This window comes from Amblyraja radiata, chromosome 23 (genome assembly GCF_010909765.2).
Source record: "Amblyraja radiata isolate CabotCenter1 chromosome 23, sAmbRad1.1.pri, whole genome shotgun sequence".
NCBI lineage: Eukaryota > Metazoa > Chordata > Chondrichthyes > Rajiformes > Rajidae > Amblyraja > Amblyraja radiata.
The window spans coordinates 17108292-17133618 of NC_045978.1; the positions used below are offsets into that span (position 1 = coordinate 17108292).

The window sequence follows — 25327 nt, forward strand, 5'->3', positions numbered from 1 at the left end:
ACTTGGCCTCCACAGCTCAATGTGGCAATGAATTCCACAGATTCACCACCCTCTGACTAAATAAATTCCTCCTCATCTCCTTTCTAAAGGTACATCCTTTTATTTTGTGGCTATGGTCTCTGTTCCTTGACTCTCCCACAGTGCAAACAATATTTGGTGACTTATGTAATTCTAAAGTCCCTATTTGTATTATTTCGGGAGTGATCTATTGGATTCAGTTGGACAACAGGACAAACATGGTGGGTGGGATTAGAACCAGAAGAGAACTACAAGTGTATGCTCAGTTTCAGGGCCATACTTGTCCTTTTTCTCACAGAGAGGATGATGAATGAATCTGTAGTGTGGGCTTTTCAACCCATCAGTGACCCCATTGTAATTAGATGCTCAGAGATATCACCATTGTGGCTCAGCTAGAGTATAGGTTCAACTTTAAATCTTTGCAGTTGGACCATGTGCGTTGCTATGTAGAAATAGAGATAGAGTTTCGTGGTGAAATTCCCAACCTGTTTAAATTTGTCCTCGAGTGTCCTCAGATTCTGCAAGAACTCCAAATGCTGCAGACACTGATTGGACTTCATCACTAGAGTATGGACACTTTCTTCCACCGTATTATAGAGAGGTGTTACTGAATCAATGGCATCCCTGCAAATGTATAAGGTTGCAAAACATCGTGAGTCATATATATTCACAGTACCATTATAAATATAGAGGTTACATGACTAACAAATGCAACAACAAATGAAAGTGCGTTTCTCCGTACAAATGCCTACTGCACACAATACATCAAGTGAGACTTGATGTGTTGGGTGCAGTTCTGGTCCCCCAGCTATAGGAAGGATGTCATTAAACTGAAAAGGGTGCAGAAAAAATTAAAGAGGATGTTACTGGAACTGGAGGGCTTGAGTTATAAGGAGAGACCTTTATCTCTGAAGCATTGGAGGTTGAATAATGACCTTATAGAGGTGTATAAAATAATTTGGGACATGGATAATGGATGGTCGCAATCATTTCCTGGAATAAAGGTGTCTAAAACCAGAGAGAATGGAATTAAGATGAGAGGGGAAAAATTTAAAAGAGACTCGAGGGGTAACCTTTTCACATGGAGGGTAGTGGGTAGTGGAGTTGCAACGAGACCTGGGTGTCCTTGTACATCAGTCATTGAAAGCAAGCATGCAGGTACAGCAGGCAGTGAAGAAAGCAATTGGCATGTTGGCATTCATAGCAAGACGATTTGAGTATAGGAGCAAGGAGGTCCTTCTGCAGTTGTACAGGGCCCTGGCAATACCACACCTGGTGTATTGTGCAGTTTTGGTCTCCTAATTTGAAGAAGGACATTCTTGCTATTGAAAGAGTGCAGTGTAGGTTCACCAGGTTAATTCTCGGGATGGCGGGACTGACATATGATGAAAGAATAGGTCCACTGGGCTTGTATTCACTGTAATTTAGAAGGATGAGAGGATCTCTTATAGAAACATATAAAATTCTTAAGGGGTTGGACAAGCTAGATGCAGGAAAAAAATTCCCGATGTTGGGGGAGTCCAGAACCAGGGGTCACAATTTAAGAATAAGGAGAAGGTCATGTAGTACTGAAATGAGGAACAACTTATTCACCCAGAGTGTTGTGAATCTGTGGAATTCTCTGCCACAGATTGCAGTGTAGGCCATTTCACTGGATGTTTTCAGGAGAGAATTCAATTTAGCTCTTCGGGCTAACTGAATCAAGGGATATCAGGAAAGAGCAGGAACGGGGTACTGATTTTAGATGATTAGAAGAAACGATCCTGAAAATGTTCAACTCAGTCATATTAGTTTCCCACCTGTAGTCCTCAGAGAAACTGAATCGAGTTTCCTCTTTCTTGAGTCTGGCGAGAATTGCTCCACCTTCCAGTTGTAAATTAACCAACCGGGCATCTTGCAAAACCCTCTGCATGGTCAACTTGTGGTTACTGATGCAATTAATAACTTCCTTCAAATAAAGGTAAACACAAAATGGTAACTGCTGAAAAGTAGCAGGCTCAAGCCAACCAAAGGTTTTGATGCTTTGGGCATTAGACCTTACATATACAGTGCAGAAACAGGCCCTTCGCTCCACCAAGTCCACACCGACCAGCAATCACCCTGCACACTAGCACTATCCTACACAATAAGGACAATTTACAATTTTACTGAATCCAATTAACCTACAAACCTGTACGTCTTTGAAGTGTGGGAGGGAACACGGAGCACCTACTGAAAACCCACGTTACAGGTAAAATGCAGAATAGATGTTGAGAGGATGTTGCACTTGAAGGGGCTACACAGATCTAGAGAAAATGGTTTCAGAATAAGGAATCACCCATTGAAGATGTAAGTAAAGAGGAATTTCTGCTCCCATAGTGTTCTGATTCTTCGGAATTCCCCACCCCCAAGATCTAAGAAGGCAGAATCAGTAAATATATTTGCAGTGAGCTATGAGAGAATCGGGGGGGGGGGGGGGGGGGGGGGGGAATGCAGGGTGCTGAATGAGCTAGTAGGTGGTGCTGAGGGCAAGATTTGGAATGGGCATGATCTTACTGAAACAGCAGCCAGACTTACAACTGCTTCTGTTGTTTATGTTTGGTAAGATGTTCTCACACAATCAAGAGTTCTTAAGCCATCAAGATGTTTGATTAACCTGTTGCTCCTACAGAGTATTAGAATTCAATTTGCTCCCACAAAGTGTTATCTGTGATTAATTTGTACTCAAACCCTTGTTGATTTTTACCCTGCTACTGATGTTTCATTTATCCCACCAACCCTCATCCATGTTAGCTGGTGAGGGAGCAATCTAAAAAGATAACAGTTCAAATATACAAAAGAAAAGATCAGTGAACAAAAAGAGAAAAAATATCTAAATGTTGTACGTAACTCAATTATCCAGGATGTAGATTTGATATTTTGTTGTTTAGAGTGATTATCGCAAATGTTCATAAGACTAACTGTGCATATAAATAGGAACAGTAGTGAACCATTCGCCCCCTCCAACCTGATCCACTATTCTACAAGACCATAGCTGATCTGACTCGGTATCATTTTCCAGGCTTATCCCCATCTCCCTTGATTCCTCCAACATCCAGAAATCTATTCATTCTCTTCATCTGGTTGACCTGCCATCCCAGGAACCAATTTAATGAATTGAATGAATTATAATTTTCTTTTGCCTCTATTTTAATTCAGGAAATGTTATTTAGTTAAACAATCATAGTTTATCCACGATGCTGTTGACTGATGGTACGATTAGTTTGATTTGAGAAAGTGAGTCCAGCAAGCTAAGATGCGCAACATTTTTCACTTAATCAACCACTGGGCTACATTTTCATCTAGAGATCAATAGAAATAAAATAGGTTCTATAAAGGATGATCCGAGGTGGAAATCATCAGGTAATTATAACAGGTGATCATCAAATATTTCTTTATATTTATTTTTGAGATTAGTGTTACTTAATTTGAAGGTACACCAAAATGCTGGAGAAACTCAGCGGGTGCAGCATGTTGAGATGTTCTATGGAGCGAAGGAAATAGGCAACATTTCGGGCCAAAACCCTTCTTCAAACTTAATGTGAAGTTACTTTAAAGTTACTTGAACTGAAAAACTAAACTGAACTTTAAATGTCTATCAACATATGTATATGGGCAGTTGAGTTAAAAGCTATAACAACTAATGTATAATTCAAAAAATAACTCCTGAATTATTGGAAGAAGCATTGAATATTGAAGCTGACTCACAAAAATTTATATCATATTTATATAATAGTATTCTAAATATAGACCTACCATCGACAAAGGTACTTAGAGAAGAGTGGGAACGGGAACTAATGATAAAAATTACGAAGGTTACATGGGAAAAGTAGATATATATTCACAAATGTTCGATTAATGTAAGACATAATCTAATTCAATTTAAAATTTTACATAGATTATATTATTCAAAAACAAGATTGAACAAATTTTATCCAAATATATCTGCCATTTGTGATAAATGTATATCCCAAAATGCAACTATAACACACTCCTTAGTTTCCTGCATAAAACTTTATAGATTTTGGAGTGATATTTTCAAAATATTTACAAAATTATTCAAGATAAGAATGGAACCTAATACTGAAATGATTATATCTGGCGTAATGGAAGATAGGAATAAATTGAACACATCTCAAAATTTATTTTTTAACTATGGTTTAATAATAGCAAAAAAATTAATACTTAAATTTTGGAAAATTACATCAATACCAACGCTTAAAATGTGGATTGCAAGTATGTTGGACACCGCACATCTTGAGGAAATGCGATTCCTCCTAATGGATAAATCAGACCAATTCATAACGAGTTGGTCTTCATTTGTCGTCTTTTTGGAATCATATGGTGCAACACAATTTAAAAAATAACTGTTTCAGGAATGGACGAGGGTTGGTCAAGATTATAAACAATGATCTCCTTACTTTTTTATTTTTTTATTTTTTTTTAATGTTTTATTCTCTTTTTTCTATTTTCTTTTTCTCAACTTTCTTCACTCATTTGTCTTTTTCTTCACACACTATATCTCACGTCTTTCTATCCTTTACTATCTAACTTCTTTTTCTTATTCTAATCTTTCTTTAAAATAACAACAACAAAAAAGAAGCTGTACATAAAATGTATTATGAAAATATATATTAGGCACTTTGGTGCCATATGATTGTACTTACTTCTAATAAAATAAAATAATAAAAAATAAATAAAAAAAATAATGTATAATTAAAAGGTTTTGAGATTTTTATCACCCAATTTGATCAAAATGTCAGTGTTCACATAATCATCGCAAATACTTTCATGATTTATCCATTTCCCAGTCATTCTCTTTACTGCTGCATTCCTGATGTGTTGTATTTTGTCATTTGGCCACGTACCTGCGCATTGTTGCTGGGTTTATTATATTCAAACATTCTAATGGTGTCCATTAACAAATTGGAAGTCTCTCTGCAGTTTGCAATGAATGACTCGAGTTTCTGAAACATCAAAACAATTACAGTCACAAAAAGGCTACAAAGATGCTGTAAATCTCAAGTAGATATAGAAAATGACTGGGTCAGGTGGCAGCAGCGGAGAGAAAAACAGTTAACATTTCAAGTCAATGTTCTTTCATGTCCTTGAACTAAGAATGGGGAGATTAGAAATCAAACATCGTTTAACGGGTGGCACAGTGGGGCTGTGGTAGCCCATCCGTACAGATCTGTAATCGAACCTGATATCTGGTGCTATATGGCAGCATCTCTACCGCTGCACCCATATTCTCTCTGGCCTGCTTGAAAATAGATCAGGTACCAGAAACTTTAAATCAGTTTGACACATTGGGAAGCAACAGTCCAAGAAATACCAGTAATCAACAGCATGGCACGGAAAGCACTACAGTGAGGTGATATAACAGCATGTTACCTCGCATTTGTAGCAGAGGATAGATTTCAGAACTCCAGCCTATCACCATGGGGTTTTGTTTTATGAGTCACCAGTGAGAATGTAGGTCCAGATTTCAGAAGATCATCCTATAAAATGTTACCCGCAGCATATTTCTGAGTGTGAATTAAAGCACAGCAGATTAACCTAGTTCAAATTAGCCAAAGTTAATAAAAAGGAATTGAAGTTCAAGCAGAATTCCCCCAGCTCGTTGCCATGTGGCTTTGCGGCATCAACTGAGCCAAGAGTTTAGATCACCAAAAGGGAGCAGAGGATCCAGGACAGGAGCATTGTCACACACGAGGGATTGTTACTGAGTGAGGTTTCTTAATATATTCTTGCAACTCTGTTGTTTCGATCTAAGCAAATTCACAGACAGCAAGAGAGCTGGGATTAATAATTCCCTCAGTGCTTTCAATGCCCTAACAATGTGTCTGGGTTAAAGAGCAAAACTGTTGTTACACTGGGATTCTGAACTACATTGGCCAGACCACCATGGGAAAACTGAATTTAATCCTGATTACTTGTCAGAAAGAACAATAAAAGTGTTTCCAAAGTAAAAGGGACTGAAAGGGAAAGTTTGATTAGTGAAGGTTAAGATTGATAGTTGAGTAGGAAAACAAATAAGAAAGAATACATTGAGATATTAAATATTCACCAGTTTCTATAGTGCAAGTTTACAAGATGATCTTAAATTGGAAGTGAAGGGCTCAGTGATAAAAACTGAAATTAGACCATGTAATTTGAAGGCAGATGTTAGAAAATTAGTTTTTACTGTGAGTAATCAACGTTGGGAACAATTGTTCAATGCAGTGGTCATGGCACAGTATTGGGGAGGGTCATAATGAGCTAGATGCCGTCGGAGGCGTTTCAGAGGCTCAGAGGGTTCAGCTTCAGCTACTCTAAATGCCTTTTGATGTTAACTTTTGTTATGAATACATGAATGTAACAAAAAAGACAGATGTTGCATCAATTCTATCTCGCTGAGGAAGCTAACTTACCGCAGGTGGCAAATTAAAACAAAAATACATGGCTAATACTATGGAAGAAAACTGAAAGCCCATCTTCAAAATGTTGTTGTGTGTAGGAAGGAACTGCAGATGCTGGTTTAAACAGAAGAAAGACACAAAATGCTGGAGTAACTCAGCGGTACAGACAGCATCTCTGGAGAGAAGGAATGCGTGACGTTTCGGGTTGAGACCCCTCTTTGTTGTTGACAGTATGAGCAAGAGAGCAGTCCAATAGTTCTGTATTGTTTCTACTGTTTCCCAACATGTTAATGATTTGTGTAACAAATTATGCTTGACTTTTCTTCTATTCCGAACCTTCATATTTATCTCCTGCTTCCTGCTGTTTGCCTTCTTCCCGCATCAATGTGAAGAATCTCAATATGATTTACAATGGAAAAAACAATGTGATGTATTTTCCAGGACATATTTACTCAAACAGATTGTTGAGCATTCAACATGATGGAACTACAACATCTGCCACTGTTGTACTGAAGCCTTTGGCACCGCGACATTACTGAGAATACTGCACTGGTATTAATTAAAAGAGCTCCATTAAACCATTACCCTGAAGCTATTTTATTCAATAAACATTTATTCATGCAAACTGTTGCACTTAGTACAATGAATGGTAACATCTGGCATCATCATATTTTATTCTGAATACTATAAAGTTACAGCTTGCCTTGTGATGCAGTGAAATTGCTGAATTTCCATTTCATATTAAATGCTCTATGAGAAGGCACATCTGATGCATTGAATAAATGCTTTAGCTTCATAATGTTACTTTTGTATTTTTCATGAGAATTTCAGATTCAAGTGCCAGGAGCACAATGCAAATATTGAGAAAGCAGTTTTGCATGGAGGTTTATTTCAAGAACAGGCCATTCAGCATAAGCAGCACATATTGGTTTTATTGGCAACTTCAAATATTCGCTGATACCCGTATCACTTCACTTCACATTTGTTAATAATTAGCTGTCGTAATTAATCAACTTTTCAAATCCAACACAGTACTTGCTTTTGCCAAAATATTGCTATGGACTTGCTGCTGCTAAGGAACACATAAATTATGTTTAAACAAACCTATTTCATTTGAATTTGAATCTGAATCTGATTTCAATGAGCAGGTGTGCTTCAGCCCATTCCAAACCAGGGAAGTATTTATATCAGCATCTTTCATTTTCCCATGATGTTCCAGACATATCACAGCCAACTTGGTAAAGAAGAGGCTTTGTAGGAAAAATCCCAGCAGCCAAATTGTGCAACTCGATGCCCCATAAAAAAATATGGTAATAATCAGATAATCACTCTGTACTTCCAACGGATGTAATCAATCCTCCCATCAGCTATTGGAGTGACAAGGTACCACGTAAAAAGTAAAACTAAACTGGGGCTCCATTATTAGGAGGATCACTATCAGCTTTGATTAAGAAATGGCTTAAAGATAAAAAGTTAACCATGGTAACTAATAGCTTTTCCATACTGCAAGGTTGTAGAGTTCACTGAGGCCCATAGCCTTGTTTTTGAATGTATGAATGACTTGGGTGTTGGGATTAAAGGGTGAAGACAGGAGAATGGGGTTGACAGGAAGAGATAGATCAGCCATGATTGAATGGCGGAATTGGCTTGATTGGCCTAATTCTGGTCCTAGAACTAATTAACATGAACTTATGGCTTGGATATTGATAGGATAAATCTTCAGAACATTCCACTGTTACCAACGCTGAGTCTCTGGCAGTAAAATGATATCAAGTGACTGCAACAAGACATTGACAGGCTGAACAGGTAGACAAATGGCAGATGGAATTTAATACAGAGATATGTGAGATGATGTACTCTGGCTGAAGGAATGGGTAGAGGCAGTATAGATTTAAAACCATAGTCCTAAAGACTCTGCAGGAGCAAATGTAGAATTGTGGGCTTAATATTATAAAATTATAAAATTATTGTGTAAAAAAGATATTGTATAAAAAAACCAAGAAAGTTATGCTGAAATGTTATGAAATTCAGTTAGACCAAAACGGAAGCTTTGCAATTATCTCCAATGACCATTCTTTGGGAAGGATGTGAAAGTCCTTCTGTAGGTTAGGTTGGAGGAGTTGTGGTTATTGTGCAGGTTGAGGGGAGCAGGTTGAGGGGAGATCTGGTAGAGATGGACAAGAATTTGCCAGGTTTAAATAACAGACCAAAAAAAGGCTATTTTCATGAGCTGATGGTCAAGATTAGGGAAGGTTGTTAAAAGGGTGAATGTGGAGAAAAAAAGGAACTGCATTTGCTGGTTTATACCAAAGATAGACACAAAATGCTGGAGTAATACAATGTGTCAGGCAGCATCTCTGGAGAACATGAATAGGTGACGTTTCAAATACAAATTCTTCTTGGGACTGATTGTAGGGAGGGGTGGGAAAGAAAGCGGGGCGAGGGAGAGGACAGAGCATGGTCGGTAATAGGTGAACACAGGCGAGGGGGTTATTTAATAGGCAGAATGTTGTACAAGGGCCAGAGAATAAAAGATGGGTGCGAGCCAAAAGGATATAGAGTTGCAAATTGTTAAGCTTGGGGATAGCAAAATTGCGAATTGTGTATCTGCTGTAAACGGATCAAGTGGAGGGGAGGGGAGAAATCATTGTGAGGTCAGTCTGGTTTCAGCAGAGGGGGTGAGGAGGGCGGGTGTGGAGGCTGTTGTGGATTAGTTACTGGAAATTTAAAAATTCAATGGTCATAATGGGGTTGTGGGCTCCACAAGTGGAATATGAGGTTCCGTTCCTCCATTTCCATGTGACCTCACTCTGGCAATGGAGGAGGCCTGGGACAGAGAGGTCAGTATGGGAATGGGATGGGGAGTTAAAATAGTTGGCAACCGTGAGATCCAATAGGTCTTGGCAGATTAAGTGTAAGTGTTCAGCAAAGCGGTTGCCGAGTCTAAGCTTGGTCTTGGTGATTTACAGGAACCCACATTAACAGGCACAATAGATGAGGTGCATGTGAACCTCTGTCACACCTGGAAGGACAGCTTGGGTCTCTGGGTGAAAGAGGTACAGGGGCAAGTGTTACATCTCCTGTGGTTGCAAGAGAAAGTAGCACTCAACTGACTGAAAATCTGGAGGGAACATTCCCTTACAATCACTCTGGATGGATTCAGTTTCGTACGGTGAGTAAATAAATATATGAGAATGGAGTGGTCCAGATGGAATGAGTGAATCAAGGAGTTGCAGAAGGAGCAGTCTCTGTGGAAGGCAGAAAGAGGTGGAGATGAGAGGATGTGACTAGTAGAAATGTCACGTATCCATGTTCTCCAGGGATGTTGCCTGACCCCCTTAACTACACCATTATTTTGTGTCTATTTATAATCCTGTAATGACCCTGGTCTTGGTGCTATAAGGACGATGGGAGCTGAGAAATTCAATGATTTCAAACGAAAATTGGAAATTAAGCGACTGTTCTCGGGCATTACATCTCTTCCTCAGTACCACATGCTAAATGGTGTATTTGAGTGCAAACAACTTGATCCAGATTTGCTAAGCTGAGTGGATGGTTGAAAACAGCAAGGATGGATTTCCAAATAAAATAATAAAGGTAAATTCTGCACCTTGTTACCGAGAGAAATCTGGCTGTGAATGAAATCCTCAGTGGCTGCAGTCACCTCTGGTGCAAATGTGGCTGTGGTTATTGAAGATCAATTGTCACAGCTTCAGAGCATCTTTCTAAAAACTCCAGAGATGCCTCCAAGGTCCAAACACCTCCAACTGTTTCACCAATGACCAAATTCCTGTCATAAGCTTGTTTAATGACCACCAATACTAATGCAGCGCACACATCACCAGGACTTGACAACTTCAAGACTTGGACAAACAAATGTCAGGCAATGCATGTGCCTCTATGTGGTCTGTAACAGACTCGAACAAGAGACAGCCCAGATACATGCAGTGAAAATCAACAGCACCTCTATTGTCAACAACATCCATCAAAATAAATTATTTATAAATGTATTTCTGAAATGCAGCTCAATCTATATATTTTTTACTCACCATACGAAACTGAATCCATCCAGAGTGATTGTAAGGGAATGTTCCCTCCAGATTTTCAGTCAGTTGAGTGCTTTCAATGAACTTATGAAGTGTTTTCAAGGATGTCAAAACTTCCATCTGGTTAAGAAACACAAATATTGTATAATTTATAATCCATCTAAAACCTATCATAACATTGCAGAACATACTGTAATAGTCTATTTTTTTACAACACTGCTCTTGATTCCATACAACTGATTCCCTTGACCAGCCCCTTGATAAGAATATCTACTGCCAGGAAAATAATGAGCACAAGAACCTTCAATGTTCACCTATGTAAGTAAACACATTGGTTTCAGTCAGTGCACCCTAGTAATTGTTTATACCAGCAGATGCACTACACTCGATTGGGCTGAATGGCCTTCTGTACCATAACAATTCAATGATATGATATTTGGGGCATCCATTCCAGCAACCATTCATATCATTTCACTTGATGCTTTCAGGATTCAGAGAAAAATCACACTAACGTGTAATCCATTTAGTCATAACTACTCTGTAAGGGTAAAAGCATTATTTCTTACTGATGAAGGAATAGTGGCACGTTGGTGCAGCGGTAGAGTTGCTGCCTTACTGTGCTAGACACTCGGGTTCGATCCTGACTATAGGTGCTGTCTGTATGAAGTTTGTAACATTCTCCCCGTGACATGCGTGAGGTTTTCTCCAGGATCTCCGGTTTTCTCCCACGCTCCAAAGGTTAATTAGCTTGGTATCATTGTAAATTGTCCCAAATGTGTGTCAGGTAGTGTTAGTGTGAGGGGATCGCGGACTCGGCGGGCCGAAAGGTCTGTTTCCGCATTGTATCTCTAAACTAAACTAATCTAAAATAGAATTATGCTACATTTGCATGGATGGATGGTATGCAACTAGGAGAGGAGACTTGGAGACAGTGATTTTTCTGTGTGCCTGCTGCCATTGCTAACCTCATAGTTGAACTTGCAGGATTGTCGTTTGATCTAATAAAATGCTGGTCATTTCAGAGAGCAGATAATAAGCAACTACATTGCTGAGAATAGAGTCGCATAAGGACCTTACTAAGAGAGAGGGTACTGTTTACTAAAGAATATTCATGAACCAATGGATTTTACAGCCATGATTCATGATACCAGTAGTTACTTCAGGACATATATTTAATTAAATAAATAATTTGATTCAAATTCGCCAGATGCCATTGTATTAATTGTACATCGTGTAACTTTAACTCAGTCTGGTAATATAATCAATACCCTGACATTCCCACAACCTGATAACTGAAACATTTGTTTTGTGATTTTGTTTGAAGGTTAGTTTGAAGAGGACATTGGGGATAACTCTTAAAAATAATTACATCGATCTTGTGCATAAACCTGAGACAGTAGACGTTGGCATTTCTTTAATGTTTCATTCAAAACATTTTGGTTTCAAAATTTGTCAGCACCAACAAATGTATGTTCATTGGCTGAAGTCCAAAGGAGAGCAGGTAGATAAGATAGAGAGCATCTAGCTGAATCAGATTGTCAGAGGAATGCTGATATTTTCCTCTTTAAATAATGCTGCTAGAGCATCAGTAGTATTAACACCGGGTGAAATTGAGCATTCCCAATAACTGAAACATTTTAAAGCCATCTTCACCAAGCCTCTCACAGTAGAAAGTCACTTTGAGCAATGTGGTTAGTGGTTGATCCACACAAGCACAAGAATGCCCATTCTAATATCCAGCATTAACTCTGAAATCATCGTAAGCACTTTGCAATCACATTTCCAGGCCTATATCTCTGATCGAATATCCTCTGTAATGCCCTGTAGAGTCTGCCTTGATGTTTGTGCTTAGGTCCCTGGAGAGGGACTTGATCCCTAGAACACTTGGCACAGAAGAAGTACTACCAACTCAGCATCATTTGAGAACTGGTTGCCTCTCTAACAAGTCAATATAGAGTGGGATTGATCCGAGACATTTCTTGAGCTAAACGTCACCAGAGGTTTGCACATAGACTAACATAACTATGGGAAGGAATAAAATGTTAATGGAACAGTTCCAACTGGAGTAAATCACTGTAATTTTTACTTTCAAACAGCCTTTTAATGCAGCTGAGATTTCTTCCAAATAACACTTACGGATATTCCAGGACATTTCTCAAGCTTGACAGTTGAGTCTTTATCTGACAATATCAGTATACAATGAATAGAGTGGGAAACACGTTCCTGCAAAGTGAAACAACATCGGTTTTAAAATAGTGGAGACATTACGGCTGTGTAGGTCAGTAAACCAATTACTGTATATGAGATTGTAGATGCTAACCACACTTAAAAGCAGCCCGCATATTCCAAGAATCAAAATACTCTCTAAATGGAGCAGAGATTTTTATTACAGTTTAAATTTGAAGCACCAGTTTCACAGAGCACAAGAAATTGAATTGAATCTAATGTATATAACATCAGTTTAAATCAATAGAAGGTGACTATGTAACTATTTATGTATGGGTGTCATCCATTTTTTGTGCAGTCACGAGAGAACAACCTTTATGCCCAGCTGGTTAAAACATTAATTTAGTTCAGCATACATCTCCAGGAACAATATATTTGTCACCAACTCCCACCCTGTCCTCAGATTCACCTGGAATACACATGACACTTCTCTTCTTTTTCTGTATTTCTGCGTCCATGTCAGGAGACAACTATCCACCGATATCTACCATAAACCCACAGCTACCCTGATTACATTTCCTCTCACCCTGTCTCCTGTGAGGACGCTATCCACTTATTTCTGTTTCTCTGTTCTACCACATCTGTTCTCAAGATGAGGCTTTCTGCTCTTAAGACTTCTGAAATGTCTTCCTTCTCCCCTCTGCCAGTTGACGAGGCCCTCACAGGCATATCCTACATTTCCCTCACCTGTTCTCACCCCCCTCATGTCTCTCCAGATCAAACAGTAAAGTTCCCCTTTCCCTCACCTTTCATCCCACAAGCCTCTTCATTCAGCAAATCATCCTTTGCCACTTCCGCCAGCTCCAATGGGATCCCGCCACTGGCCACATCTTGCCCGCCTCCCCAGTCTGCTTTCCACAGGCACTGCTCTCTCCGTGCCCGCCTAGTTCGCTCATCCATTCCCACCCACCCCGCTCTGACCCCTGGCACTTTCCCTGGGAGGTGCAACATTTGTTCCTACACCTCCTCCTCCACCACCATCCAGGGACCTTCCAGGTGAGGCAGAGATTCACCTGCACCTTCTCCAACCTGGTCTATTGCATTTGGTGGTCACAATGTGGTCTTCTCTCTACAAGTGAAGCTAAGCATACACATCGTGACCGTTTTGCAAAGCAACTGTGCTCTGTGCATAATGGCCTTCTTGAGTTTGCAGTTGCATTTCATTTCAACTCCCACACCAATTTACCTGTCCTCAGCCTTTCATGGTGAGGCTAAAGTAGAAGAACAGAAACTCAGCCCAATGGTATGAACATTACAATGTTCATGTTCAGGTAACCACTCTCCTTGTGTTTCTTTCCCATTCCCACCGACCCACTTAGGGGTCCTCTCCCTATGTTCACTTTTTCCATTCCTTCCCCTCGCCCTTTTTTTACTCTGATTCATTACCCTCCTTCACCCTGTTCCATTTGACCAATACTCACATACTTTTGGTCCTGAGTTTCAACTCTCTTGGTTCGCCTTTCCTACCTCCCATTCCCAATCTGACCTTTCTGGCCTGGGCCTCCTCCATTGTCAGAGTGAGGCCCAGTGCAAATCGGAGGAACAACACCTCATATTTTGCTTGGGTAGCTTACACCCCAGCGGTATGAAAATTGACTGATCTAATTTCAAATAGCCCTTGCTTTCCCTCTCTCTCCCCATCCCCTCCCCCTTCCCTGACATCAATCTCAAGAAGGGTCTCGACCCGAAACGTCACCCATTCCTTCTCTCCAGAGATGCTGCCTGTCCCGCAGAGTTACTCCAGCATTTTGTGTCTACATTCGCCTTCCCTATCCTCTTCCCCAATTTCTCATCATCATACCCTTATCTGGTTTTACTTATCATCTATCTGCCTTTGTTTTAGCCTTTACCCTCCCTTCCAAATTCTGCTTCCTTTGGCCTATCATCCCCTCCTCAGCTGTTTCCACCTATCATCTACTTGCCCCTGTCATGCATGTTGTGTTCCACTTCTATAATTCTGCTCTATTGAAAATGATGATGAAATTTAATCAATGGATCTTTCTCAGTGGAGACTGGAAGATGGGAGATCAGAGCCTGGGCTGCATACCACTTTTAGTTTATTACATTACATTTACATTTTAGTTATTTTAATACTTAACTTAGACCGTTTATAGAAAGAACATCTGGTGATAGTCATAATACAAATATTGCAAATTAGATTTGGCAACACAACCCACTATTGAGGAACCATCGATTTAGGTACCATTGTCAATTAGGATCAATTCTCAATGATCTAGCCCTATAAGTTGAAGAAGAGATGTGATGGCATTTGGGCAAACAATGTGTTTCAACTAAATGGATAAGGGAGGACTTGGGCCATGTTGGCAAGGCAGAAGAAAATTAGATATCAGAACTTCGAGATACAAGAGGCTGCAGAAGCTGGGATCTGGTAGCAAGAAACAAACTGTTGGAGGAACTCAGAGGGTAAGGCAGCATCTGTGTAGGGAAATGGACTGACAATGTTTCAGGTGGAGACCTCGTATCAAAATGTCAGAACAAGGGACAGCAGTGAATCCATCAGACAGATTGTGTGGTGAAAAGAAATGACTTGAATAATTTCAAGTAAAAGCACTGTTTTTACTTCTTTGTACAAAAATTATGAACCCTGAGCACAGATCAAAATGCACACATAATCATGCATGGATCATTTTATTAGCTAGACAAGGTGAGTAGACCTATGCAGCTATTTGTGACTAGAATTTCATAAGTCTTTTGGAAGGAAGCCGTAGCCTTTAAAAATATTAATGGGGCACAGGAATATTTCACTCATGCTCACCTGTAGCAATCCAAATGCTTTAAATAACACGGGATGCGGGGGGTGTTTTCGAGCATCCATAACTATCGTCAGACCCAGATCTCCAACCTCCTTCCTACGATGAGAAAAATTCAGATTAAAAGTAAAAGTTTCCTTATTTTTGTTTTAATTAGTACAGAAAATTTGGCATAATTAACTATGGATGTCCAAAATATCTAGGTGCCTCAAAAGAACACTGTCTATATGCACAAAGGACCGTTGCTGAAATTTGTCCTGTTCACAATCAGTAGTAGAGTTTTCCAGCTATTTTATTCAGTCCCCAGTTACTAATCAGATGGGCAGATGGATGGATGATAAGAATACCCTTTCTAAATTGATGGGCTCTTTGGGAGGCCATTCGTGCATGAATGGCTTGATAGGAAGAGCTGTGGTCCCAAGGAATAGGCAGACAATTCTCAAAGGACCTTGCATGAGGCAAGTTTCCAGTGGCTCCACAAGCTAGTACCTGTTCAGGTAGGTCTCATTTAAGTCACACTGAATACTCTTGAGGACGTGATTCTGCATGGCAGAAAGCTGGCAGCAACATTCTTCAACTCCCCTGCTTGGCAAGAAACTAATGCATCTTGTAATTTGGAGTAAGTCTCCAATTTTCCTTTACATTTGATTTGTCAATAAAATAAAATCACCTAACACACCAAAATTGATGCCACTCATCCTATGGTCCCTGGATGAGGAAATGTAATTGAGTATCAAGGAAATTCCATCATCTATAAATTGTTATGAGACTCTTGTATGAGCCAAGCATGTATTCCCTATCTCCCTGTCTACCTTGTAGCTTTTTTTTATCTGCACTTTCTCTGTTGCTGTAACTCTATATTCTGCACCAGTTTCCTTTCTCTTGTATGCACTAGCTGGTGTATTTGTGTGATCACTCTCATAAGTAATATGATCTGTCTGGATGACCAATGTTTTTCACTGTATCTCTGTATATGTGATAATAATAACCCAATACCAATATCAATTGCCCTCTTGTTGGGAATTTAGTATCAGTGGGTTGCAATCTGAAAATACTCTATTTAATGCAGTTGAGGAAATATGATCACCATCTGTATACATGCAAGCAAGCCTTGTTTCTCTTCACAATGCAACACTATAAATGGAGTTTCTTATTTCCAGTAGATGGCAGTACTAAACCATCACGGTTGACTTTATAATCTACATTGCAAACAATGGGACAGACATCAAATAAACATTGGAATACAGTAAAGCTTTGCTCTTTATTGCATTTCACAATCAGTTTGATTGCACTTAGCTTGTAAATGAATAAGATAACCAAAGATGTAGATGGCTGTCTAAAATCATTCAATTTCAAAATTGCCATACTTTGTAGGATTCATTCCCATCGCTTCCTAGAAAAAATACTTCACGTCCAAATTTATCAACATTCCCACCTGGGTCAATTTATCTAATATGAGAAAGCATGAGGCTATTTGGGGCTTGCCAATCCGAGCAGGCTAATCCTATCATTCCCAATTCACCTCTATTTATTTCCCTGTGTCCTGAATTTTATTCTCACACGTGATCAACAGCCCTTTGATTCATTTGCTGTTTTTCTACACTAAGAAGTAATTTACAATTCCCGAAGAATCTACTGGCATGCCATGGAGTGTAGGAGGAAACAGGAACATGCGTCATGAAGAAATGATGCAAACTCTACATTATGAATACACAAAGTCAGGCTCAGACTCTGTGCCTGAAGTTTTGCAAGAGCAGCACTAGCTCCCAAACCATTGTGCCGCTCATGTTAACTTAAGATGACCTTGGTTTTTGATCCTCAGATATGCACGGAATTGCCAAGACCTGGGTCAGTAGCACAAGTGAGAACAGGCTTCACTTTCAATCTTTTCATCACTGTAGCAGTGAGAGTTCAATTCTAACCAAGCCAAGCCATCTGTTTCCTGCAGTGGTGTTTGGAAGCTCGACATATCTGATTGGAATTGGATCTTGTTGGCTGGCCAGCGCCTTGGCTGTGTTGCAACTGGTTGTAATTTCCACAATGTTAAATGCAGCATCCAACCTGATGTAATTTTGAGCTTTACTTTTCTAAAAGTGAAAAATGAAATTTCCTCAAACTTTGAAGCATCTTCCTACAACAGTGTGGAGGAAAATTTCACCTGGGAATGTTGTGGAGGTACAGTAGGAGCCTGGTGAGGTCATTGCTGGTACAGGTTTGTCCTTGCAGGAGGCTATTATCCGTGCAGATTTGTAACACAGCTCTTCCTGCCTTATCCCTGCTTCCTGGAAAGATTAGAAAATAATGTTAAATTATGCATTCATCCAGTTCTCTTATTAAATCATTCTGATTCTTGCTGAAAACTATAGATATATATCTGCAATGCTTGGACTCCATCTACATACAATGCATATCCCAGTCAGTGTGAGGCACCTTTTCCTGCTGTGGTACAAATGGAGGAAAAAATTCCAGGAGCAACAAATACAGATGTTGCTGAATGAGCAGCACCCCCTGCACTCACTGCATGGGTACCCAGCTGTCTGGTGAGAGTCTGCAAGACCAAACTGCTGGTCAGGAGTTTTCTGCATCAATTGGCATAGCTTTGCATATTGTCAGGCCTGGCACAGTGGTACTGGGTCTAGTGAAAGGGCCAGAGAAGCCCAACCATCAAACTAGTACTTGTATAGGACAGGGTTAAAGGGGTATGGGCCAAACACAGGCAGATGGGACTATTCCTGAGTCAGCATGGATTTACGAAGGGGAAATCATGCTTGATTATTCTTCTGGAATATTTTGTGGATGTAACTGGGAATATGGACAAGGAAGAGCCAGTGGATGTAGTGTACCTGGACTTTCAGAATGCATTTGATAAGGTCCCACATGGAAGATTAGTGGGCAAAATTAGGGTACATGGTATTGGGGTAGAGTGCTGACATGGATAGAAAATTGGTTGGCAGACAGGAAACAAAGAGTAGGGATTAACGGGTCCCTTTAAAAATGGCAGGCAGTGACTAGTGTGGTACTGCAAGGCTCGGTGCTGGGACCGCAGCTATTTACAATATACAACAATGATTTAGATGAATGGATTCAAAGTAACATTAGCAAATTTGCAGATGGCACAAAGCTGGGTGGCAGTGTGAACTGTGAGGAGGATGCTATGAGAATGCAGGATGACTTGAACAGGTTGGGTGAGTGGGCAGATGCATGGCAGATGCAGTTTAATGTGGATAAATGTGTGGTTATCCACTGGTAGCAAAAACAGGAAGGCAGATTATTATCTAAATGGTGTCAAGTTGGGAAAAGGGGAAGTACAACTGGATCTGGGGATCCTTGTTGATCAGTCAATGAAAGTAAGCATGCAGGTACAGCAGGCAGTGAAGAAAGCGAATGGCACGTTGGCCTTCATAACAAGAGGAGCTGAGTATAGGAGCAAAGAGGTCCTTCTGCAGTTGTATAGGGCCCTAGTGAGACCTCACCTGGAGTATTGTGTGCAGTTTTGGTCCCCTAATTTGAGGAAGGGCATTCTTGCTATTGAGGGAGTGCAGCGTAGGTTTACAAGGTTGATTCCCGGGAAGACGGGACTGTCATATGCTGAGAGAATGGAGCGGCTGGACTTGTATACTCTGGAGTTTGGAAGGATGAGAGGGATTATTATTGAAACATATAAGATTATTAAGGGTTTGGACACGCTAGAGGCAGGGAACATGTTCGATGTTGGGGGAGTCCAGAATTTTCTCTTGGCCACAGTTTAAGAATAAGGGGTAAGCCATTTAGAACGGAGACAAGGAAACACTTTTTCACACAGAGAGTTCTGAGTCTGTGGAATTCTCTGCCTCAGAGGGCGGTGGAGGCCGGTTCTCTGGATACTTTCAAGAGAGAGCTCTTAAAGATAGCGGAGTCAGATGATATGGGGAGAAGGCAGGAACGGGGTACTGATTGTGGATGATCAGCCATGATCACATTGAATGGCGGTGCTGGCTCGAAGGGCCGAAGGGCCTACTCCTGCACCTATTGTTTATTGTCAATTTAGAGTTTGTTGCCTTTCCTCATTCTGCCTACCAAATTTTCCTTCTGTTTAAATGTCATCTATTTTATATTGGCCCATTCTATTAGCCTACTATATTTGAGGTCAATTACACTTTTTATCACCATTCAGTGCACTTCCAAGCCTCGGGTCACCCATACTTATTTTAAATTTCATCCTACACAATCCTGTAAATTGAAAATGCCAGTAGTCCTGGTAACAACCCCATGAAAACCTATCTATTACAAATCCAAAAAATAAGTTAACACAGCTCCCTACTTACAGCCCACGTTTTTTTTATCGACGCTGCCAATAAGCCTTCAACTCTGTAGTCATCATCTTTTCTAACCTTCCTTCCATGAAGAACTTTCTGAAATATATTTTAAAAATCCAGGGATAGGTATCTACCCTTTGAAACTCCATCAAAAGATTCCTCAGGTTAGTCAACCCACAAATTTTCCATTAATAAAACAGTGCTGACTCTCTTTTTAGCAAATTAGACTACAGCAAGTAATAGAATGATGCCTCAATGATCCTTCTAAAATCATTCCCTCCTTTGAAGTTAAATTGCGCATGCACACACCTTTTGACAGGAATATATTTGCTATTCCGCCTTTCCTCTTACATGAGTCATTTAGTCATAGTCACAACATGGAAATAGGCCCTTTGGTCTACTCAGTCTACGCCAACAATTAAGCACCCGTTTGCACAAATCCTACTCTATTCCTTTTTCTATTATTCTCCACACAATCACCTCAGCTCCTCCTCAACCTCCCAACTCCACTTTGATTCCGCCACTAACCTACCAACACAATAACCCTAGGGACAATTTACAGTGGACAATGAACCCATTAGCCCACACTTGTTTTGGATATGGGAGGAAACAAAACTACCCAAACAAAACCCACATGGTCACGGGGAAACATGCAATCTCCACATTGGCAGCACTTAAGGTCAGGATTGAACCTTGATATACAGAGGGATTCAAGTCCATAACTGCCTGAATGTGGCAACATAAGTAGATACAGTAGTAAAGAAGGCATATGGTATCCTCGCTTTTATAGGTCGGGATAGTGAGTATAAGATTCAGGAAGATATGATGCAGCTTTAAAGGACTTTGGAGGCTTTGGAAAGGATACAGAGGAGGTTTACCAGAATGATGCCTGGATTAGGGAGTATTAACTATAGGAAGAGGTTGGGCAGACAGGTTTGTTTTCTCTGGATTGCAGGAGGTTACAGGGAGACCTGTCAAAACGGCATCATAGAACTTGATCGTCTTAGTCAAATACATTGGTATAAACCAGTATCTGCAGTTCATTTTTAATAGTCAAATATGATTTGTCTTTAGAAAATAAATGTATAAAATCCTGAAAATACCAGCAGAAAAATTTATTATTCCATAATTTGTAAATAAATGTTAATTTTGCCTTCAGTATTGCATCTGAAAGATTACCAATGTTTAGTGAACTGATATTTAGTTGTCAGGCTTTATGCTTCTTCTCATCTACATTAAAATATTCATGAGTATAATTTAACCACTAGAAACAGCGCTTGACACAATATATTGTGGGGTTTTAACTGTACTCTTATATGTCCTTTAAGGAGCAACGTCTGAATTTGGTAACATATTGACTAATGATATTCAGTGTTTGCTGACTAGCATCCACATTTTATTCTTGAATATATGCTATAGAGAGTGAAAGGTCCATTGTGCCTGAAAACGTCAGTGCCTATTACAGCTGCTTCGATATATTTCACTCTATTTTCAACTCATCGCTATGTTGTAATTCATTAAAAATAACCAATGTATGTCAGTATCTTTTGCTGAATGCTGTTAACTGAGATTACCTGGTAAACAAGCAATTCCTGAATGTAGCAGTTCACTGTTTAAATCCAGCGATTGCGTAGGGAACCTCTTCTGCAGCCGTTCTGATAAAGAAAGGTCAGCGGTTAGTAAATTAGCAGCAGTAGCTGATGAGGCTATCTCAGCTTTATCACTCTGTATGAGAGGAGCTTTTGACTGTGTCCTAACCTCTGCACTGAAATCTGTTGGAGAAATGAAAATCGAAATGGTTATTCCACCACGCATGAATTGTTTGCAATGATAAACCAATTCACTGAAGATGGATAATAGTGTTGAAATAATACATGGAATACAATTAGCTTCAGATAAGCAGGCGTTTGATGTTTCCTAAGATTTAGTTGGCACTTGCAGACTCCTCTGCTACCTGGTTGCAAAAGCAAGGTCTGGAACTTTAATAGACCTAATTAAAGTATTGTTCCAATGACAAGGATCACATAGGGGCTAAAGGCAAGAAGCAGATTAGGTCGGGCATGATACATTTTATTGTCAATATGCAACCAATGTAAAAATATCATAAGTAAATGTATATCTCAGCTGTTGGAAAGAAGAAATTCTAACAAGTTTTGGAGCAGAACTTTTTAATTGGGTGTGGGAAAATGGGAAGAGAGAAAATCTTGCATATTTTCATATTTGCATTTTACCAATGATAGGCATGGGGTCAAGGAAAGAGCGTTCACGTCGCGGCCCTGTTTCAACCAATCTTTCCACCACCACGCACAAGACGCACAAGAAGTGCAAGACAGACACCATTGTGTGCAGATGCCGAGAAGTGTGTTCAGCTCTGGCTGAACAACTTCTAATCTTGTGTGTGGACTCGATAAGAAGAAGAAGAATGATAGGCATGTAAGACTGTAGTGGAATAATAGATGAGCTTTCCACAGCTTCAGATAGAGTTGAGAGTCAAACCTCCAGCAGCAGAAGCAAAGTCAATGCTGCCAAAATGATGAATAAATGTGCATAGAGCATGTCAGCTGGACAGTGCAAGTGAGACCCAAGTTGAATATGGGAAAAGGAAAGAGTTTGAAAGGAACTGGAAAATTGTGATCTAAACAAAAAAGGATAGGCAAGTAGATAGCAAATAGTGTGAGAAAAGATGGGGCTAATAAAGGACAAGATTGTGATTCATAAGAGGCGCTGAGAATGATTGGAATATTAATAAATATTTTTCTCAGTGGAAGGAAAGGTGGCAAAAATAATGAATAGAATCAAACTTAATAAAGAAGAGACACCAGAAAGTTTGACTTGAGAGTAAATGTCAACTGATCTGTGCAGAATGCACATCAGCTCAATGAGGAAATGGACCAAATATTTTGGAGGACTTGTTGTAAAGCTTCCCCTCCTCCAAGGTACAAGGAAGGTGCCAAATGACTGAAAACTGAAGTAAGGCATTGTCATTCACAAAGGGGTAATGGGTTATCTGTGGCAATGCAGGCTGCTCAGTTTAACCTTGTTGGTGGAGAAACTTTTAGAATTAACTAGACCAAGTGGGACCCGTCGGGTCCCGTCCCCTCAACGCGCGGGGGAGGGGGAGAGGGAGAGTGGGGGGGAGAGAGCGGCGGGGGAAAGAATGGAGGAGGGAGGGGGGAGGAAGAAGGATGCCGAGGAGGAAGAGAAAGGCTGGGGAGAGAGAGGGGGGGGAGAGGGGGGGGGAGAGAGGGGTGAGAGAGAGGAGGGAGGAGAGAGAGGAGGGGGGAGAGAGGGGGGGGGAGAGAGAGGAGGGAGGAGAGAGACGAGAGGGGGAAAGAGAGGAGGGGGGAGAGCGGGAGGGAGGGGGGAGGGGGGGGGAGGAAGAGGAGGGTGGAAGAGAGTGCCTAGGGGGGAAAGATGGGGGGGGGGGGAAGAGGGGGGAGGGAAAGAAGGGGGGTGGTATCTGAGTATTTCCAAATCAACATCAATTTTTTTTGAAAGCGGTCAAAAATGTGTCAAAATTCGCAGAGTAAATAACTGCGAACTTTTAAAATTCTAAAGAAATTAGTAGCGGAATAAAAACGGGAAGTAACAAATGGGGAAAAGCAACATTAGAAATATATTTTAAAATTAAAAAAGCGCTCTTTGAAATTAAATGTTATCTTTAAGAATTAGTACAGTTAAGTGAGACGCTGGAAAGTCTTTAAAGAACAAAAAATGCAACGTTTTCGAAGTTTAACAAAAACAATGAAGTTCAATCGGACTCTTATCTTTAGACATGTGGAAGTCAGCATTAAGCCTCATTCATCAAAGTGATATAATGACCGTTTAGAAAGTCCTGGAAAAGCAACACGGGAAACTCGTGAGTGCTCGTGACCTCTGAAGCCCTCGGAAGCGCTCGGGAACTACAGTACAGAGCCCACTTGCTTGTTCTTTCTGCGTCTTTTGAAGAACGGGGGGAGGGGGTGTGGGGGGAGGGAGGGGGAGAGGGGTGACGTCACTCGCTGCACGTGGAACATAGTGCAGCAGGCCGTGAGGAGAAAGCTTTGGAAAAGCAAGCTGGTAAGCTCGTGAGCGCTTGTGACCTCGGTAGACCACTTACTAGAAGCATAGGGCAGCAGGCCGCGAGGAGCAGAGCCATTGTGACGTCATCAGCGAGACCATCTCGTTTATTTTCCAAGTTATTTGAAATTTTCGAATATTTTCATAAATCTCGAGAAATAATGCATGAAATTTTCATATAAGGCGATTTTTGACATCATGGCATAAATCTCCATCGGAATATGTGAATATTTCACCGTTATCGCGTCGTGTTTTCGAGGAGATGTGAAACGCATAGGAACATCACACACACACACACACACACACACACACACACACACACACACACACACACACACACACACACACACACACACACACACACACACACACACACACACACACACACACACACACACACACACACATCCAAGATTAGACTTTTAATAGTTACTAGATAAGATAATCAGAGAAAAAGGCAATAGACACTTGGAGAAGTTTGGGTTAATAAAGAAGGGTCAGCACAGATTTGTTAAAGGCAAATTATGTTTGGCTGATTCCCTGACTGATTCTTTTGGATGATGACAGTCTGAGAAGATTAATGAAAGGAATGCAATGGATACCATCCACAAGGATTTTCAGAAGCCGTTAAACAAAGTCCCACATAAAAGACCAGTCAATATACTAAAGTTTTGTGGAATAACAGCATCAGTGCCAGCGCGCCTGAGAAATTGGCTTAAGTTCACAAAGCCAGAGTATTCTACTAAAAATGTGTTTCTCGGACTGGAGGATGGGAGATTATGGTGCTTCTCAGAGGTCAGTGCTAGGACAATTGTTCTGTCATGCACAATAATGACAAACGGACCCAGTTCTGAAAGGTGCTCAGAAATAGAATACCTGGGTGCATACAGGCATAAAATCTTTGGAGATGGAGATGGCAAATCATGTTAAGAAGACACTCCTGGGTGTCAAAAGTAGAAGGGTGGATTACAAAATCAGGGAGATTATGTTGAGCCTTTAAAGAACACAACTGGAGCATTGCTTCCAATTTACGCTGCTGCATTAAGAAGAAATCTATGAGGACATGAATATGCAGTAATGCTATGCTCGAGTAAAACCCGACAATCATTTAAAATGCAGAACTTACTGTTTGCTCAGCTCTGTGAACCTTCATCCTGATACAGTTAGTTTGAATTCAGATCCTGATTTGGTTTGTACAGTAACTTCTGCAATGCATAGATTCTGATAATACCAAGGAAATATCTTCAAACATTTATTACAAGGGATTCCTTTAAGAATAATAAAGGTATAAGAAGCAAGAATTTCATTGTCCTATACAGGGACACATGACAATAAACTCACTTGAACATGAACTTGAACTTGAACATGATGAAATAGGTTATGCCTTAACTTATCACTGAAATCCATGTGCAGAACTGGATGAGATCAATGGAAAGTTTCTTCTGCAGATCTTTATACTGGATATTTTCTACAAGGGAATCAGTTTGCACAGG

At 40.3% G+C, this 25327-nt stretch overlaps 1 protein-coding gene across 2 annotated transcripts in view; it reads right to left on the reverse strand.

Annotated features, from left to right (window-relative positions):
* kiaa1755 (KIAA1755 ortholog) overlaps positions 1 to 25327 on the reverse strand; it is a 124264-nt gene that overhangs the window by 36701 nt on the left and 62236 nt on the right. For both annotated transcript variants that reach the window (XM_033041617.1, XM_033041618.1), the window contains exons 4-11: positions 21350 to 21430; positions 17639 to 17762; positions 15486 to 15579; positions 12620 to 12706; positions 10487 to 10603; positions 4905 to 5003; positions 1818 to 1966; positions 504 to 642 (exon numbers count right to left, since the gene is read on the reverse strand). In XM_033041617.1, the coding sequence (XP_032897508.1) occupies positions 504 to 642; positions 1818 to 1966; positions 4905 to 5003; positions 10487 to 10603; positions 12620 to 12706; positions 15486 to 15579; positions 17639 to 17762; positions 21350 to 21430 (890 nt within the window). The remainder of the gene's footprint in view (positions 1 to 503; positions 643 to 1817; positions 1967 to 4904; positions 5004 to 10486; positions 10604 to 12619; positions 12707 to 15485; positions 15580 to 17638; positions 17763 to 21349; positions 21431 to 25327) is intronic.